The 17,368-nt window shown below is 37.0% G+C and overlaps 1 protein-coding gene across 3 annotated transcripts; it reads right to left on the bottom strand.

The window, feature by feature from the left end:
* Nucleotides 1–292: 292 nt before the first annotated feature.
* Nucleotides 293–17,291, bottom strand: LOC135690842 (thyroxine 5-deiodinase-like). 3 transcript variants are annotated; one of them, XM_065208521.2, is made up of 3 exons: nt 17,195–17,291; nt 1,696–2,421; nt 293–1,218 (listed from the first exon to the last, which is right to left on the bottom strand). In XM_065208521.2, the coding sequence occupies exons 2-3, from the start codon at nt 2,266–2,268 to the stop codon at nt 880–882; spliced, it is 912 nt and encodes a 303-aa protein (XP_065064593.2). In that variant the 5' UTR covers nt 2,269–2,421; nt 17,195–17,291; the 3' UTR covers nt 293–879. The 3 variants fall into 3 exon arrangements, with proteins under 3 accessions (XP_065064593.2, XP_065064592.2, XP_088971399.1); XM_065208520.2 differs by lacking the exon at nt 17,195–17,291 and adding an exon at nt 16,805–16,971; XM_089115273.1 differs by lacking the exon at nt 17,195–17,291 and adding an exon at nt 4,500–4,722.
* Between the last annotated feature and the right edge of the window lie 77 nt (nt 17,292–17,368).

Raw genomic sequence — 17,368 nt, 5'->3', positions numbered from 1 at the left:
TAAAAACATTAGTTTTGTTTCGTCATAAATGCGATTCGATGTCTCTAGTAAAGTTACGCAGTTAGTTGATGCAGCAAATGATGCAGCTAAAAGCTAGTTAAATATACTAACAAGATTTTAATTAGTAAAAAGGCACTGTTTAAAGACAAGTGCTGTCTTCTTGATGATATCTAATTACGAAATGGCTAAAGATTTTAACAAGATGAGCTTTCTTAATTGAGTCATCCTTTTAGTAAATAGGGACCAAACATACAAGTATACTAGTAGATACAAGGTAACTGGGTATTTTTCATTCCTTAGGACGGCAACCCCTTCATACTGCAATGTCATTCTGTAATGGTTTGAGAGTAGCTACTTCATTTATCATGGATATCTTGCACCTGGTGGTTTCGTAAGGGGTTGGCGTTGATGTCGCGTGAGGCTATCAACATTTTGGACACACTTCCCAACAAAAGTTTTGCTTATTACTTCATTCTGGAATCAAGTTTATTATGAAAATGTACTAAAGGGCAATATGTAAATTATTGTGACGTCGATATAGCCTTTTGATCATGTAATGCATATTGAGGTATGAAGCAAATCTTCTAATGAAGGTCCCCAAAAATATTCTTTACAAATTTCAACGTTTTTTATTTCTGAGACTGTCGCATTTCTATTTGAGTTAAAATAGTTGTCAGAAGCTTGCTATAATGCCAATCCTCATAAATATGTTATATTTACGATATTTTTTACATGAAAATACACCTAAAAGTATTGGCCTAAGACTTATATATAGCTTCTTTTATGATGCAGCTAAAATAGTATGAGAAAATCACTACTCAGCCTTGGACTTTCAAGGCAAACGTCTCACCTAATAGCAAAAAAGATGAGAAAGAAGTCCTAAAATTCATTTAGGTCTTTAAAAGTCGGGTCGTTGTTGTTGTCGTTGTTGTTGTCGTTGTTGTTGTCGTTGTTGTTGTTGACATTATCATTGTAGTCTTCCAGCCACATTTTCACCTCTTCGAGGTTGTAGAAGAACGGTCCCATGCCGCCCTGGTAAACAACTTCGTTGTTCATCAAAATGAAGAGACGCTCGGGCATCGCACCAAATGCCTTGCTAACTGCGTTGTCCATCAGATCCACGAACACGGGTATGTCAGGATATTTTTCTGCAAGAATGCGAGCTGCTTCTTTTCGTTTGCTCAGAGATGTGTGTTGGTAGATCGAGAACTCTGCGTTCTAAAGATAATTAAACGTTAGAATACTAATGGAAATTGACTTTAAAAGGAAAAGAGGTGGGCGAACTGTTAAAAATTGGAAATTTACAGCGAAAAGCGGCAGTTTATGCGATAGGCAAAATTGAATTTTTAAGAACCAAAGAACATTTTTCTGAAAAACTGAGGAGTCACCACCTCTTTAATCAACCCCTCGTCAAGCAATGCATCTATTGCTTTAAAAGCGTGCGTTGGCCTGACCATTCCACTCACGCTGGCGGAAAAAGAAAACCATCTACGAAATATATTTTAGATTCCCAGGTTCTCCGAACAACTCAAGAAATAATCACGAATGACCCTACTGAACCCAGTCTTTTTTAATTTCCATAGCAATGCTGGAAAATACCTCATATAAAGTGGGTACAATGTGGGTACAATGCATGTCATCGCAAAATGGGTCCAAAGTTAGCAACAGAAGAATGTGGGTCTATTTGAATCTTACCTTGAATCGCCACCCATCCACTGGATGTGCCTCTTCGACATATATGATGGCGAAGTCTGCAAGACTAGCAAACCTATTAGCTAGTTTGCCAAAGTCTGCCAACTTCGCCATAAACGGAGGTCAGGAACAGCTCCCAAAGTTGAGTACTAATGGCACATCTTTTTGCGACAACTCTGCAAGGTCTAAAATCTCAGTTCCAGGGGAAAATTTTTGTTCTCCATCTTCTTCATACGTCAAATCTTTTGTAGATTCTTTGTTGCAGTCGTCAGAGATAGTTGGCAATGGGCACAAAAAAAGACTGTTGCTTTCAACCTGTATTCCTTTTTGCATCGTCTTGAAATAATCAAGCCAGATCTGTTTAAGGCATGTTTTCAGCATCCCCATCCCAAAGAGGCTATCTGTGAAATCTTCGACTTCCATGAAGGATATTGCTTTCATCTTTTCCAGCAAGATCACATTTATGATGCGGAAATCCATCATCTTGAACGTCTTAAAGAGGCCGAACATTATGCAGAGAACGAAAGAAGTACAGCAGAACTGGATGAATCTTAGAACCAGTAAGTGAACCGCCATTATGAGTCCGTAAATTACCGTCTGGACGCTAGATACCAAAGAAAGAACTGAAAGCTACTTCAGATTGACAGCATCTTTTATAGCCCCCATTTGCCTTTTGTTTGCCAAATTAAGTGCGTCAGGAAAGCTTTTCTTAGTACTTGGCAGCATACGCTAGAATTTATAAGAATAACTACCGTCAATACAATATCAGTTGGTTCTTTAATAAACTATCATGAAAATTCTCATAAGTGCCACCGATTCATTCAATTATATTTCCTTCAAAATTGGCGTTTGAAAATTTCCTAGAAGAAGGTTTTAAACATTACAGATAATATCGTGAAATGCAAAGAACAATGCCAATTTTGTAGAACACCATAAGAAACACCCTTGTTATGGATATCTCGTGCATATTTCATGGAAATCTCATGAATGGGTCATTTTAAAAATATACGAAGCATTCGAAATTTCCTTACTTTATATGTAGCGAGGCTTAAACATAAATTGATTTTTTTGGATCTCCGAAAGTCGAACAGTAAAGGTATCCGAGGCAGTTAAGGTTTTACTAAAAGAAAGTAACCCTTTAATGACTGTTTAGTGCTGTAGCCATGAAAATAACTGAAATACGTTTGAGAACATCGAAAATTGGAAAGATCTGTGCGCGAAGTCACTCAAGTAACGATCAGGAAAAAACCAAACGGGGTATAAAGAAAAACGGGTGTGAATTCGGATTGAATACGCAAGTCATTATGTATTTTATTGACGATGTTTAAAAAAACCAGTTAGCTACAAGATCTGATACATGATTATTATGATGCACAAATTTATATTAAGTATCATGATACAGAGATCCCGTAAACCCTCGATTCCCCCCTTTAATTCATAAAGGCTTCCTCGCATTAAGCCCCCCATTAAATAATTCTTATATAAGCCTCCCATTAAATTGCGGATAAGTTCCCATCCTGAAATATGCCTCCTCCCCCCCACCCTTGCATGCCAATTTTTGCATTTCAGTTAACCTAATGGGAGCTCAGTCGAGACTCAACTAAAAAGCACAGTAATTGTTTGATGATGCTAAAAAGCATCAAAGACAAGGTGTCTGTTACTATTTTGGACCATAATATCTTGATGTGAGTTTGTTTGTTCCTTTGACATTTTAGAAAGAGTTATAAGTGAAACTGAAGAAGTAGGAGGACATTGTATAACTATTGAGATCGAGCAATTCTTATGGCAAGTTGGCGATATAGACCCCGTTTATTCAAGTGCCCACATATAAACCTCCTCTTTTATGGATCAGCTCTGATCTGAAACTATCGAAATAAACATGCCCTAACAGGTAATCAAAAGATTGACGATCAAATAATTTACATATCGTAAAATTGTCAAGAGGTAGGGTGACCAGGATTATTTCAAAGCGATTCGGCTGTCCCCCATTCATCCCTACCATGCTAGGTCTATTCTTACGACCGACGTTTTGCTTTGAAGATAAAGACAGCAAAAATCGGTTAGCAAAGATCGTCTGGGTTACTTAGCTGAGTTAAATGAATTACTATTTTAGTACCTTGGGGACACTTATCGCATCCCATGGAGTTTCAAATAATAGGCAATTAAAAATATGTGAATGTGGCTTATCTCTAGCTAGAAGGAGTGGCTGAGTATCACGATATGGCTACAGGCCAGGTAAGGTAGTGAATATCATGATCAGAGATCCATAAAGGCTCGCTCGGGTAAAAGTGCCTTCATATTAATTGGCACTATTTGTTCGAAACGTTCCTTGATCTCTGTTGGACAGCCACCATTCATCCCGATGCTCTTTTTTAGGGTGAATTTTAAAAAAATGCTACAATCCCGGGCAAAAACAGTTGAAACTTTCAAGATAAGTTGATGTTTTCTCTTTCCTTTCAATAATAAATTTCTCCATTTCCCTGATTCAATGTCGGATTCATGTTTTTGCAGGAAAAATGATTGAACTAAAAATTTAGCATTGATCTGGGGAAAAGGGGGATTCGAATTAACAGGGGCAACCTAAAATAGGATGCTGCAAAAATGTGCATTTTGTCTCGACAATTTTGTCCAAAATTGTAGAAATGTCTTCATTCTAAAAGCTCTTGTTAGCAGAAAGTGGTCCTGGTAAAAATATAGCTATTCATTTTGCGCCTTCCAGGGTTCTGTTTCAATGCAACACTAAGGAACACTGTGGGCAGATATCGCGCACAGAATGATTATGAAACCAATAGAATTAGGAAACTAACCATCTAGATGAAATTTTTTCAATAAATTATGCCGCTCCATGAACATAAACTAGTGTTTTATAGTACATCTGATCTCTATATTTCGTAATGAACCCATGAAGGATCATGATTTGGTCCCATTCCTCCAAAGAAATTCTTCCTCGACGTTTGGAAATAGAAAAGAAAGAAAATTTCAATGGTTGAACATATCTAAAAATTAAGACCTATTTAGCGCAATAAATGATACAACTATAAGTGAATAACCCTCCCCAATTCATGATCTATGTGTATTTTTAGTATATAGAAAATGTTGACAACAGAAAACTGATCAAAAGTCATGGTTTGACAAGTGCCCAAAACATGTTAACAGTATCCTGGTTGATTTTTTCAAAAATATGTTATCAATAGTCCTTTCAAACTAAACAAAATTATGAAATATCTCAGATTTCCATTATTTTACGAAGAAACATCTTCATTTATAACATTCAGTGTACTACGTGTTAAACACGAGTAACACCAAAAGTGCGACATTTCTATTAACTCAAGTCTTTTTTCCGATACTTTGCAAGAGCTCTTAGAAATACCCAATTGACATTTAGTTCTTTATTACCAGGCACGTTTGAAACTGGCATGATTTGGCAGTTTGAAACCTAGGATGTTTGGAACCCCCAACATTATGAAAGATGCTCCTTTCCTCGGAAGCTCTAATATTCTTTCGACAAAGTGCCCCAGTTTGTAAGTAATTTTCCCCTCTTACCTGTGTTCCTAGCCCCCTCCAACTTTGTAATTCATCGAACGTTTCTGTTCATGCCATGGTAATGTAATATGCTATCTCCTTTATTTAATATTTCTTTTTAATGCAAACAAGCTAGGTAAAGATTACTTCCAAGTGAAATGGCGCCAGATAGCCCTTAAAGTAAAGCGATTTGCATTGTCAATCAACGTCGAAACGTCAAGGAATTTTCATTGTTTTGTTATGTAAGAAAAAATATCACGAACATAAATCTGGCGAGGTTATAAAACTAAATCCAATAGTAAGTTAATCTTCGGATTCAAGAATACAAATAATATATTCTTATGAAATTAGCAAGGTTCAATGCAGTATGGCGCCAAAGGGGGTATCAGGGGTAATTACTCCCACTTTTGTCAAAACATGGTCCACGTGTGTCTTCATGAAATTGGTAGAAAAGCGCTAGGTAGAGGTAGATTATAATTTCAACTTAGGAAAATTCATCTGGTACAAATCACTGAAACGAGGCAAAAAGGTGCGGTCTCATTGGCCTTGTCCATTACCCTCCCACTCTGCAGTAGCTGGCGCCGCCACTTGTTTAAAGTTATGTTACATTTGTTCTAGAAACTCTAGTGTCAGAAAAAAATCTCCATATGGCCACGTGTCTCAATAAGGATAAATTGTTATCAACGTTAAGGAAAGGATAACATTCATAGCATTAAGAAGCATCTATCAAACTTCTCTTTCACTTTAGGCAAAGATATTCCTAAGAACATTTCTTACACGCACAAAGAAATTTACGGTTTGAGACAACATTAGACTTTTTAGGAACATTGCCAAAATTACCCATCGACCATGTCAACAACAAAATGGGCCTAAGATAAAGTATACTTAGATATATAAGTATCTTTTTGTGACTATCGAACAAAACCTTTAGCTACAGCAAAAATAAACGTAAGATGGCTCTTTGAATAGAGAGGTAAAATACAGATATCATAAATAAAATGATTGATAACAGCTGTTTTAGCCAATGAAGACCTAACGTATTCTAGTCGGCTTTGCGACAACTAAACCTGATAAGTGATATTTTTTAGAGGAATGAGGGTCCTTTCCTTCATCTCCCTTTGTCCTCTTTCGCTCTTACAAGAGCCTCCCGATCCCAGGGCAACAACAGGGCAACACAAGGGCAACACCAGGGCAACATCAGGGCAATCTTAGTGGCCCAAATAATTTTAAGGTAGAAGATTATTATTAAAGAAATGTCTACTTAGCATGAATAACGGTGGCGAGAAAAGTTGGGCTTTTGAGAAATAGTTTAGCATTTGATTGAAGAGTCTTGCTTTTCTTCGCAGGCACTTTTTGGCGTTTTAAGCCAAAACATTTTCATTGCCTGCAGAGTGCCCGCAAGTTTCTCAAAAATAGGCTGTTTGATAGAAGGAAATTCGTGATGGGGTCGCTGGCATTGAATACCGTCCACGCTATGATTAATTCATCCTAGAAGATTTCAATTCAAAAATTGACGGAGATTTCTTAGCATTTTGACGTCATCAGAAAGAAAAACGAAGCGACCAGCAGGGAACATTTGCTTATTTTCTTGCAAACTACGTCATAGTCAAGGCGGTGTGCTGTACTGTCAAATACCCTGTTTGTGTATTTGGAATCGAATAATTGGTCACGATAGGCCTTTCCTCAAAAGCACTTACATCGGCAAAAGTTGGAAAGTAAACAAATCAAGGAAATCATACAATCTGATAAATATTTTGGGACTCAGCAAGATGCATATAGAAAAGGGAAATGCTTTCTTCCATTGAAAAAATACATCTCCTTTGTTATTTAGAGCATTGCATTACAAATACAGTCTTTTTTATAAGAATACACTTCACAGAAGCACTGAGGCTCGATTTGCCAAAAAACAAACAACGTATGAACATGCTTAGCGTAGATTAAAAATTAGGAAGAAAACGGTATTTTTGAAAATTTGTTCTCGTGTTAAAAGAAACACAGTAGAGTTTATCCCTAAACAACTGTATTCCTAAAAGCGTCTGTGTTTCAAATGTTTTTCTGTATTACAAAGGTAATTTACAATTGGCTAGCCTGGTTTTACAAAGAAAAAACTATTACAAGCACAAACGAAATAAATTAAGAAAGGAAAACAAAGAAAAAGTATGTTCGTCCTTGTTTGTTTTAGAAGTTGTCAGTAGCAGAGATCGTTAGAATTGACAAAGTTCAGGATAATGCCCAGATTTATTTCTGTGGCAGAAAATGTAATAGGTAGCAAGAATAGTTAAATGATCTTGAAGTGCAGATGGTTCTCGCTGATATCTAGAGCGTTGTACATGTCGATGAGCAGGAGAGACCAAATATTCCTAGGGAACTGATAGAAAGATTGTTGTATTGAAAATTACTTGATTTCTTTAAACTACTAAATAACATCTGTAGTACTGTATATCTTGAGAACTGTATGAGGCTGTTTATTCCATTTCTGCGAGTAGAAATGTTTATTTGGACTTGAAGGCATTGGGGAAATTTCGAAAATTCTTATAATATCTATTTTGTTTCTAAACATGGAAATATAAACAAGGCTATAAATAAATCTAATTTCTTTTGTGCCATTTTTGTGTCTTGGACCCCTACCCTCTGAAATTACTGGTTGCGCGCCTGACTTTGGGTCATTTTATTCATATGAACCGTTACATTGCCTAGGATAAAATAAAACGAAAAGAAAAGATGGCTGTTGAATGGAAGAAGGTGCCTCTTATTGTGTTACGGATCTGGTGCCATTTAGAAAAAAATTGAGAAGGATACCATATTAGCAAAATGCAAGAAAGTGGCACATTTGGTTTAGATCTATATAGACAATAAGTGGGGCTATAAAAGGTCCTGTAAAAAGCCTTATACAACTGGATGGCTCCATTTGAAAAAATGAAAATGACATAAAATTGTCAATGTTTCGTTTTCATCATAAAAATGATAAGCAAACGTCAAAAGATCTCTTTATCAGACAGTGACGGAAATTCAGGCTTTCATTTTTTTTTGGGGGGGGGGGCTAGGCCTACAATTTTCCGACAAGATAACATCTTGGATCATGTCTAATTTTAAGGAAACTGCATATTTTTGCTGACCATGCCATAATTAAGTAGCAAGAAGAACAGTTCATTTATGATTTTTTGGTATCAAGGTCGATATTTCATCTAAGACAATTAATGATATAACAGGTCGACCATTTACAGTTTTAGCAGGTCGTCCATTAACAAAATGATTGTAGTTGTGATGCTAATTTTATGCATTTTATCTCGTTTTCGTTAGTTGGAAATACGGTTGAAAATAACTTTTATTTGGAAGAATCTGACGGAAATTTCGGCTAATCTTTACGGAATTGAAATTAAATATACAATTCACAAGCAGTTTTCATTTTGGTCATATATTGTCCGATTGATTATTTATTACTGGCTAATATTTTGTCAACTATGCTATGTGTCAAATTTTGCAAAAAAGGCACAGAGAGGTTATGTAGCTACCCCTGCAGCTCCTCTAGGGTAGGCGCCCATGCTAACCCTGGTAGGTACCTCAGGGTAGGAGCCTTCGGAATTGAAAGATTCAAGATAGCTACGAGCATGCGCACAACAGGAACCAAGTTTGAAAAGCCTTGAAATTAGGTGTGCCTATTTAAATGTTCCTAGGAGTGGTATGGGTAACATGGGATCGGCACCTGAATCTTTGTAATTTTACACAGACTCAGTGAAATAATTGAAATCTACTTGCATACAAGCGCTTGTGTCAAATGTTTTCCCTGGTCCTGTTCTCGGGAACAGGTTAGACTCGGAGGCCCTTAGGCGCATCACATTTCCATAAGTCAATATTGCAAATGGATTTTCCTAACCAGGAACATGAAAAACATGGCAGGGTTGCATACTTGAGTTATTTACATCAGAGTTCATGTATATAAAGTCAAAAGCGAGTATGAAGGTAACACCATCTGGTTTTCTAACGACCAGCAAACCATATCAAAGAAAACTGCAATCAATTAGGTTGTTTACTAGTAAACAGGCATTTTTTTAAGGTGCTCTCAAATGAGTCATGGCCCCTCCAGAGTTCTGCTTAGCTCCTTCTTTTGCCCCAAAAGTGTTCAAGATAAAGTTTTCTATATATGATATAACATGGTTTTGTACCTGATTCAAATTTATTATTCCTATAGCTTAAAATACATATGCCCTGCCAGGCTTTCAGTTACAGCCTGTTTTTTCCTAAAATTCTCTCCATTATCAAAGTTTGTATTTTATGACTTACTTGCTATGCAATATAAAATATATGCTTTGTTAGAAATTCTACATGCACCTAGAAAAAAATCAATCAAAAACGAATTAAGAAATCTTTTTCTCTAGAAATATTTTTGAAAAGTACAAGTGAGTCATTAGTTAATCGCAACAAGCACTTAAAGAGCAGCATGCCCATGCAACGCACATTCCACGCCCATGTGACACATATGCGAAGCACAATTACGTCTCTCTGTCAGTGCTTCCAATATGAGTTGCCCTTACATATGGGTGTGTGGCTTGACGTTGGTTGTATAGCCTAGACGAATGCTCTTGTACACACATTTTTATGACTAACGAAACTCAGCATCCGCTTGCACGAACATGAATACAAAGAACTCATCCCTATGTGTTTAGATCCATAGCTTAGGAGACTCATATTACAAATGATGTTGCAAAAGAAATTATTTTTAAAATTCGGTTCTTATGTTTAGATAAAAGGAGGACTTATGCTATGTAAGTTATAAGTGGGAACGTTTCATCAAAATAGGGAGAAAGATTATGTTTTATAATTAAACATCATTAATGATATATGATAAAAACAAAGACATACATGAAATATTTAAGACGTTCTTAAATGAATATTTTGGGTGCGTGGAAGAGAACCATTTTACCTCAGAGAAGAAGAGCGTAGGCCCGCCAAATGGAGAGCAGGAAGGCAGGGGGCGGATTTCCCAAGGCTCTAAGCTGAGAGAGGCTCTAAAAGGTTAAAATAAAGTTTTTAGCAGGAACATGAACAATCACAGCTGGAAGCCCTATCTTTTTTGTCCCAATCCTCAGAGCCGCTCTAGCTGGGGGCCTAGAAAGAGCTGTTTCCGATTGGCTGATATCAAAAGAACTAAAACGAGGCTATTGTGTCATTTATTGAAATTTCATCCACGTAGAAAACAAAAAATTAGGTCTATATTAGTATGGAATAATCATATACGTCCATTGGTCTCTAAAAATTATATCCAGCTGTATGTTGGTTTATTCCGCTTACCTCACTTGACGAAGCAACTACAAGACTAGCCTGTGCTCCAAACCCCTAACTTAAAAATAGAGGTCTGGAACACAGGCTACTACTTGACGAACATTTCAGCTCCGATTCATCGAACTAAAATGAGCGGACTTGCATAACAAATATTTTATCATGTCCGGATAAGTCAACCGGAACGTCAGGATAATGATAAGAATTAAGATCATTATTTCCTGACGAGCATTTTCATCACCGATTTACTTACTGGCAAATAGATCACAGCAGTTTCCAAATATACTTTGATGAAAAAGGGCATGCAACAACGATTCAAGGCATGTTAGAGAATTAGAAATCAGAAAAACCCAAAGTTCTTCTTAATGATTCTGCGAAAGGAATGCAGCACAGATGTTACATTATTTTCTATGAAAAGCTGGACTTATTTATTTCGGCAGTAAAGCCCTCCTAAGCCATGTTTGGCTTGTCCTAACCGGCAGCAATTTTACAGAATTAATGACGTCAATTTCAAGACTTTGGGGTTCCACAGGTTTAACATTCAAGACTTTGGGGTGCCACAAGTTTAATGTCTTGGCCCTTTTCCTTGAAATGCTTCCAATCGATGGCAGCCTTGTACCCAGGCCCACCAACAGCCATGACAGGGACCCATTTATCAGATGTTGTAAAAATACTATGGTCGGTCCTCAAATTTATTTTGAAAACGAGGAGAAAGTAAAATCCAATTTACTACTTTAATCTACTTTTAAACTGGTGCGCGGTCCCTGGTTGTCATTATGATAAGTTAAAATTGGTGTATTTCCCTTCTTTGTCAGCCGAATCACATTGTTACATTATGGGAGTATACTCTGGAGATCTCCATGGTGTCAAATTGCAGAAGATCTCTGATTGGCCTATTTAGAAATTATTAGAGCATTGATCTGGATGCATGCCTCATTCGGGCCATTTTTAGAGAAAGAATATGCATCACAATTCGAAAACATTCAAATCATCACATACATCGATCCCAACCAAGAAAATCAGGTACCCAGTCAGAGAGAAGTAGGTCCCAATTGCTGTCCAAAAGGGAAAGCAAGCCGCCAATTTTGTTTGTAACTACAAAAACAGAAAGCCTTAGCATCTTCGAAAATTCGTAAACTATTTATATGATAGCGCCAATGGTACAAATAGGATACAGTTATAAAACAATCTTTTGGTGGTACAAAATTTGAAAATGGCTTTGAAAAAAGCAAACATTTGAGTAAACTAAAGCTTTTTGTCTGACACTCTTCAAATTTTATAACGTCAGAACATAGATCGAAAGCTCTACGCTAGGAAATATATATAGTTGATGATCGAAATAGGCCAATCAGAAATGCAAGTACATGACTATCATTGCTTTCCTTTGCTCCTCGTGTCGTCTTTTTTCTTCAGTCTCAGCGGACTTCTTATTCTTGTCCGTAATCTCCATTTCCCAATTTCCCAATGCTTTCTCCATCTTAGGATCCCACTTTTAAAATTAAACCTTTAAGAACATCGGAATTCTTTGCTTAGCCTTACCTATGGTAAAAAGTTAAACCAAGGATCACAGATCCTCTTACGGACTGAGAGGACTGAAATGTTTGGGGGGCTAAACATGATTCAAGAACAGGGCGACTTTATGTATTGTTTTAAGTACATTTTAGAAATTATTGGGGGGAGGGCTAAAACTCACTTTCGATGTAATCGTGGGATCTGCTTCAACATTTTGTGGTTCTGGGTTTGTTTGGCTGAACACATAGGCGTACGGGATGGGGCGGCTGGGGGGGACTTCAGCCCCCCCCCTAGATTCGGGCAGCTGATTATTTCGGGCAAAATTTGGGCAGCAGCCTTCTCCAAAAACAAGAAGAATAAGAATAACTACATTTTGAACATGTTTAATAATTTGTGAGATGAAAAAATCAAGTCATCGTAATCGTGAACGCTTTCGGAAGTGAAGAAAGAAGGTAAAAATCTGTTGGGTGGAAAAGCGCAAAAAGCGAAAAGAACAGCAACAGCCCAAATAGTGCTTGAAAAGATTGTCGAAAAAGTAAAAGAAAGCGGCTATTATGCTCTCATAATTGTTGAAACATCGGCCTTTCGTCAGCACCAACAAATGTCAGTTTGTGTCAGTTTTGTACTGAATGGTGTCCGAAAGGAAGTTTTTGCTAAATTTTACAAAACTCAGTCTTCAGCAATTGTACAAATTGGGCTGAAGAGCGTATGTAGAAACCTGTTGTCAAGGGCTTGTCAAAGCGAATGGAGGTCTGTTTTCTGCTGAATATTTATGTCCATTGCCTTAGACATTAGTTTAATCTTGCAGAAAGTGAGTCAATTAGAAATAGACCTGGTGTTGCTCAAGGTCTCTACAATTTCATTGAGGCCAATGCCAAAAGGCATGAAATTTCAAGAGAAAAGTTGGACATGAACTGTCATATAGGTAATAGGACAAGTCGCAACGCACTGGGCTTGCCAGTGGGAGTCAGGATAAAGACCCCAAAACCCATCTAGAAAGCAAAAATCTGTTCAATTGATTCTACAATGCAATGGATAAAGTTTTTGAAGAAATCTATGCTCGATTTAGTGATCGAGACTCAACAAATTTGATGTGCTTTGGCGTAACAGAGGCATCTAGTGCCCTAAGCAAAAAACTGCTGCGGGACATCTATTCACGGACAGCAAGAAGATCACATTTAATGGTGTGAGCATGTCAAACACAATAGAAAAGGATAAAAATGAGAATTATTTTCTCGTTAGCTAGGTGAAACTGAGTTTTAGAGACTTTCAAAAGTTGAAGAACTCTCAAAGCTTTAAAGATATGGATGTAAAAGCACCTTGGGGCCCCCTTTTGTTGGGAGCCCTTGGTTATCAAACTAAAGCAATATTTTCAACCACTGTGTTACCACACACTAGCATGCCTTGAGGTATTGCCTAGTTTGCTGTGGGAAATTCTCCAATTTTACTTAATTGGTCTAAAAAATTGAAAAAAATTTATCCGCAAATAATGTGCCGTAGAAAAAAAGGCTGAAAACGCTGAATCAATGCGTCCTAAACTGTGTTACGCTATTGCCGTGATATGCTATTGGCCGGGAATGCAAGCGTGAATGCTAAGAATTCGACAGAAATCGTCATAAAGCTCCTTCTATCAGATAAATTATGAGTTTCTGACCTCCAAGAAATGGAACACAAACTGTTCAATAATCACAAGAATAGGCAGGTAAGCAAAAAAGTGCGTGAATTGCTGAAAATGATGCAAATCACGTTAAAAAAAGATATCGATAAAATAGTAGATATGTTTATTTAGTGTCGTGGAAGAGATTTGCTTTTTTTAATGAAAATTTGTGAAATGCTTAAATCCTTGTTCTGAAAATGCTTATTATATAACATTTTTTATTGACGTTACATTTTAATAATTTTTTGACTGATATTAGAAGCTCGCATGTGTTAGAGTATACACCGTATTTGGACGTTATAATTTTTCGGGCTGAACAACAACTTTTTGTGCCATCTTCACTGCTTGCTCATACCAGTCTGCGAATTCTTTCTCTACATTCGCTCATATCATGCAAAGATCCACTATGACCCTGTCATATAAGACTGAAAGATGTCTTGGTTTCTTCCTTGTAACTTTTTTAACAATGGTCTAAGAGGCTCCATCCCGTTCATTGTCGTAGTGCAAATGAACTGTATGAAAAATACAAGCCATATGCCTTTGTTTAGGTTTCTGCGCAATTTTTCAAGAAAAAGGGCATTTTTCCCTTTTGGGAAAAAGGGCAGAGGTCTGAGAATCCCAAGGACCCCCACTGTATTTGCGCACCTGGAAGTATGAATGTTTTCATAATAAACATGCCCTGTGTCTGTGTGTAATCTCCAATCTGATGTTTTCAATTTTCAATGCAGGTTTGCGAATACACTCATTTTTTATATGAAACTGGCTATAAGAAACGAGTACTAGACAGTCAGAAAATTTTAAGAAACTTCAGTACTCGAAGCAAAAGAATTAAGAAACTATTAAATCGTGATAAAACTGAGAACAACGAAATTTTGCAAAATCCAAGAACATGATTGCCCTGATGGCCTAGGAATTAAGACACAAGGGCTAAAAATATACTTCTCACGTCTAAATACAGCGTCAGAACGCAAGCGAATCTCTTGACGTGAAAAAAGGTCACAAACATTTCATAACATCATTCATGACATCATAATTACGAAACTCTTACGAAACAGTGAGTATTGAAATTTTAAGACATTTTCAGAGGAGCACATACTAAACATCGACCTTTGTTTCTTATAAAAAAATAAGTGTACGCATGTTCCTTTTATACGGTGGCCCATAACTGCCACGCACTTAAATTAAACCAAGATAAAGTAAGGAACTTTCTCTTATTTTATCTTGATTAAACTGATTCGCATACAAACAAAACAGCTTCGCATTGAAACAGACTGATTCACGCTGACAGGAAAACTACTCACACATAATTCAAGCGAGTCGCACAGAAAGAAATCCCATTCGCACAAAATTAAAGCGAGTCGCAAATAAAGAAGCTCGTTTGTAGTTTACTTTTTGCGTTTCCTTATGAAAACCGTTATTGCAGTTGCTGATTTTCCGTAAAACCTTTAGGGAAATTGGACAAAAGGCACTCTTTTACCTTAGGAGGCACTGATTTGAATTCTTGAAAATAAATCTTATCAGTTTCATGAAATGAAAAAAATAATTCCCTCTAAAACCGAATCAGTTTCTCACAAAGTTATTTGTATGTAAAACGTAATATTTGTGTGTACACTAGAAGTATAAACTCATATTATAGTGTACGTTTATACACTTGAATTTTTGCTCTTGCATACCCGAGATATCGTAGGAAACGGTCGTACACTGCAGTTCGGGTAACTAGCTGAGTTTGGACTTCTAGCCTGTCTGCATGTTTCTGTGATCGAATTGAACAATAGTCCCAATAGTCCAAAAATACGCGCATATTATTTTATTCCAATGATGAGAAAGTGAGCCTTTCTCTGAAATTCCCGCAGTTTGGGCAAAACATCATCGCTGAACAGAAATTCATTCAATTCAATAAAAAACGTACCCTTTTCCAACGTGTGACCCATTCTTCTTTAAGTGCGACCTCTTTTCTAATTGTGCAACTCATTCTGTTTTATGTGCGATTTACAGTATTTTATGCGACTGAAACTAAAAATGTGTGACGAGTTTCATTTTTCTGCGAGTCTTTTTTATTTTTGTGCGACTTTTTGATTCAATGCGAACCTGTTTCGTTTGTATGCGAATCAGTTTATTTAAGTGAGTGGCAGTTGTGGGCCACCGTAGTTTTAACTTGAGCTCACTCTAAGTTTGGTTTGTACATTAGTGGATTTTTTTCCAACCCAGAACCGAACCGAACCCAGTTAAAAATGCGTCGTGCGAAGAGGGCTCAAGATGCAGCAAACTGCTGGCAGAGTATTGATTGAAGCATTGATTGTATTGTATGGCAAAGTATTTGTTGTAAAAATAAGCAACCCAAAACCTGGTTAAAAACCACAAGAACTCGAATGATCTATTACCGGGTGCTGCTTTCAAAACTGTCAAACCTACAGCATTTTAGATCCACATCTACAGTAATGTAGCATTTGAAATCTGCTTTATCGAAAGTGAATGAAGGGAACATTTCTCTCCTTTCGTACTGTACAATCAATAATCTATATATTTTGGCTTGACTTGTAGATTTGTGCATGCTTCAACCATAGTAACCCGACCCAGGTTACACCCAATTTTGGTAGTTTGTTTTATTTAAGCCTAGCTAAAAGTAACACAGGCCCTCGTTGAAGTTTTGTGAGCTCCTTGGTATGGTAAATTAAATGGAACTTAGTTCGTCATAACATGGGTTTGTTAAACCAAGGGTTAATTACGCCAGAAAATTTTTAAGCTCTAAGGATAAGGCAACGTGAAGTGCGTTATAACGGGAAAATTCTTTTAACAGGGTGTGTCAAATTCGGAAGTCAATCGTACTTTGAACAGCTAGCACTTTCAAAATAGGATAAAACGAATGTAGAAAAAATGAAAAGGAAAAATATCTTAAAATAGCAGTAGGATCCGTTTTATCCTGAATATCAGCCCAGAGAAAATAAAAATGGGGATACTCCTCCCTAATATCATAAGGAAACTGAATGCTGTTATCAGGTAAGTCCAAAAACTTCTTAGAAGACAAAATACTAAACTGATGCAAATCAGGTTTGTTTAAAAGAGTCAGCAAAGAGAATTCCGCACAACGAAATGGAACTTAAGTGACTAGGAGATCTTTATAAGAATCAAAATAATGCTTCATACCTTTCGATCTGATGACCAAGTAGACCCTTTTCTTATTCCTTGCATCAAAGCACGCCCATATGCACATACTACCGTATAGAGCGAGCAATTTATATATGGTAACTCAGACAGATGTCTGATTTCTGGGATTTGCTTAAACCAGACTTTTGTTTTTTCGAAGCAGGGGGATCGGTCGTTGTTCACAAAGAACTAACTTGTTCTTGTAGCCAATGTAAAACCTACTTTGTGTTTTAACCAATGGAAATGAAAGACGTTTAAAAACAACTCTGGTCGAGAGAAATGATTTGACAAAAATTCGCGCCATTGTGGCACTCTCACCTTGTATTTCTTTGTCTTACTAGACTGCGAAGATCTATACGAGACTAAAGCAAATGAAAAGAGACAACTCACATTCTTGTATTGGCTTGGCAGTAAAAGGCAGTGTCCGCTATAAGTTCGGGATACTGACGAGGCTCGCGTGATGGCTGGCAAACATTTAAATTTTAGTTTGTATATATTATTGCTAAATAGCCACCGTCATTAGCTAGGGATTCATAAAAACTTAACAGCATGGGCGAAGTTGGC

Source organism: Rhopilema esculentum, unplaced genomic scaffold, assembly GCF_057945365.1.
Source record: "Rhopilema esculentum isolate cy_ngs unplaced genomic scaffold, ASM5794536v1 HiC_scaffold_23, whole genome shotgun sequence".
Taxonomy (NCBI): domain Eukaryota; kingdom Metazoa; phylum Cnidaria; class Scyphozoa; order Rhizostomeae; family Rhizostomatidae; genus Rhopilema; species Rhopilema esculentum.
The sequence above is the reverse complement of the archived record's forward strand: the minus strand, read 5'-3'. Positions and strand labels throughout refer to the sequence as shown.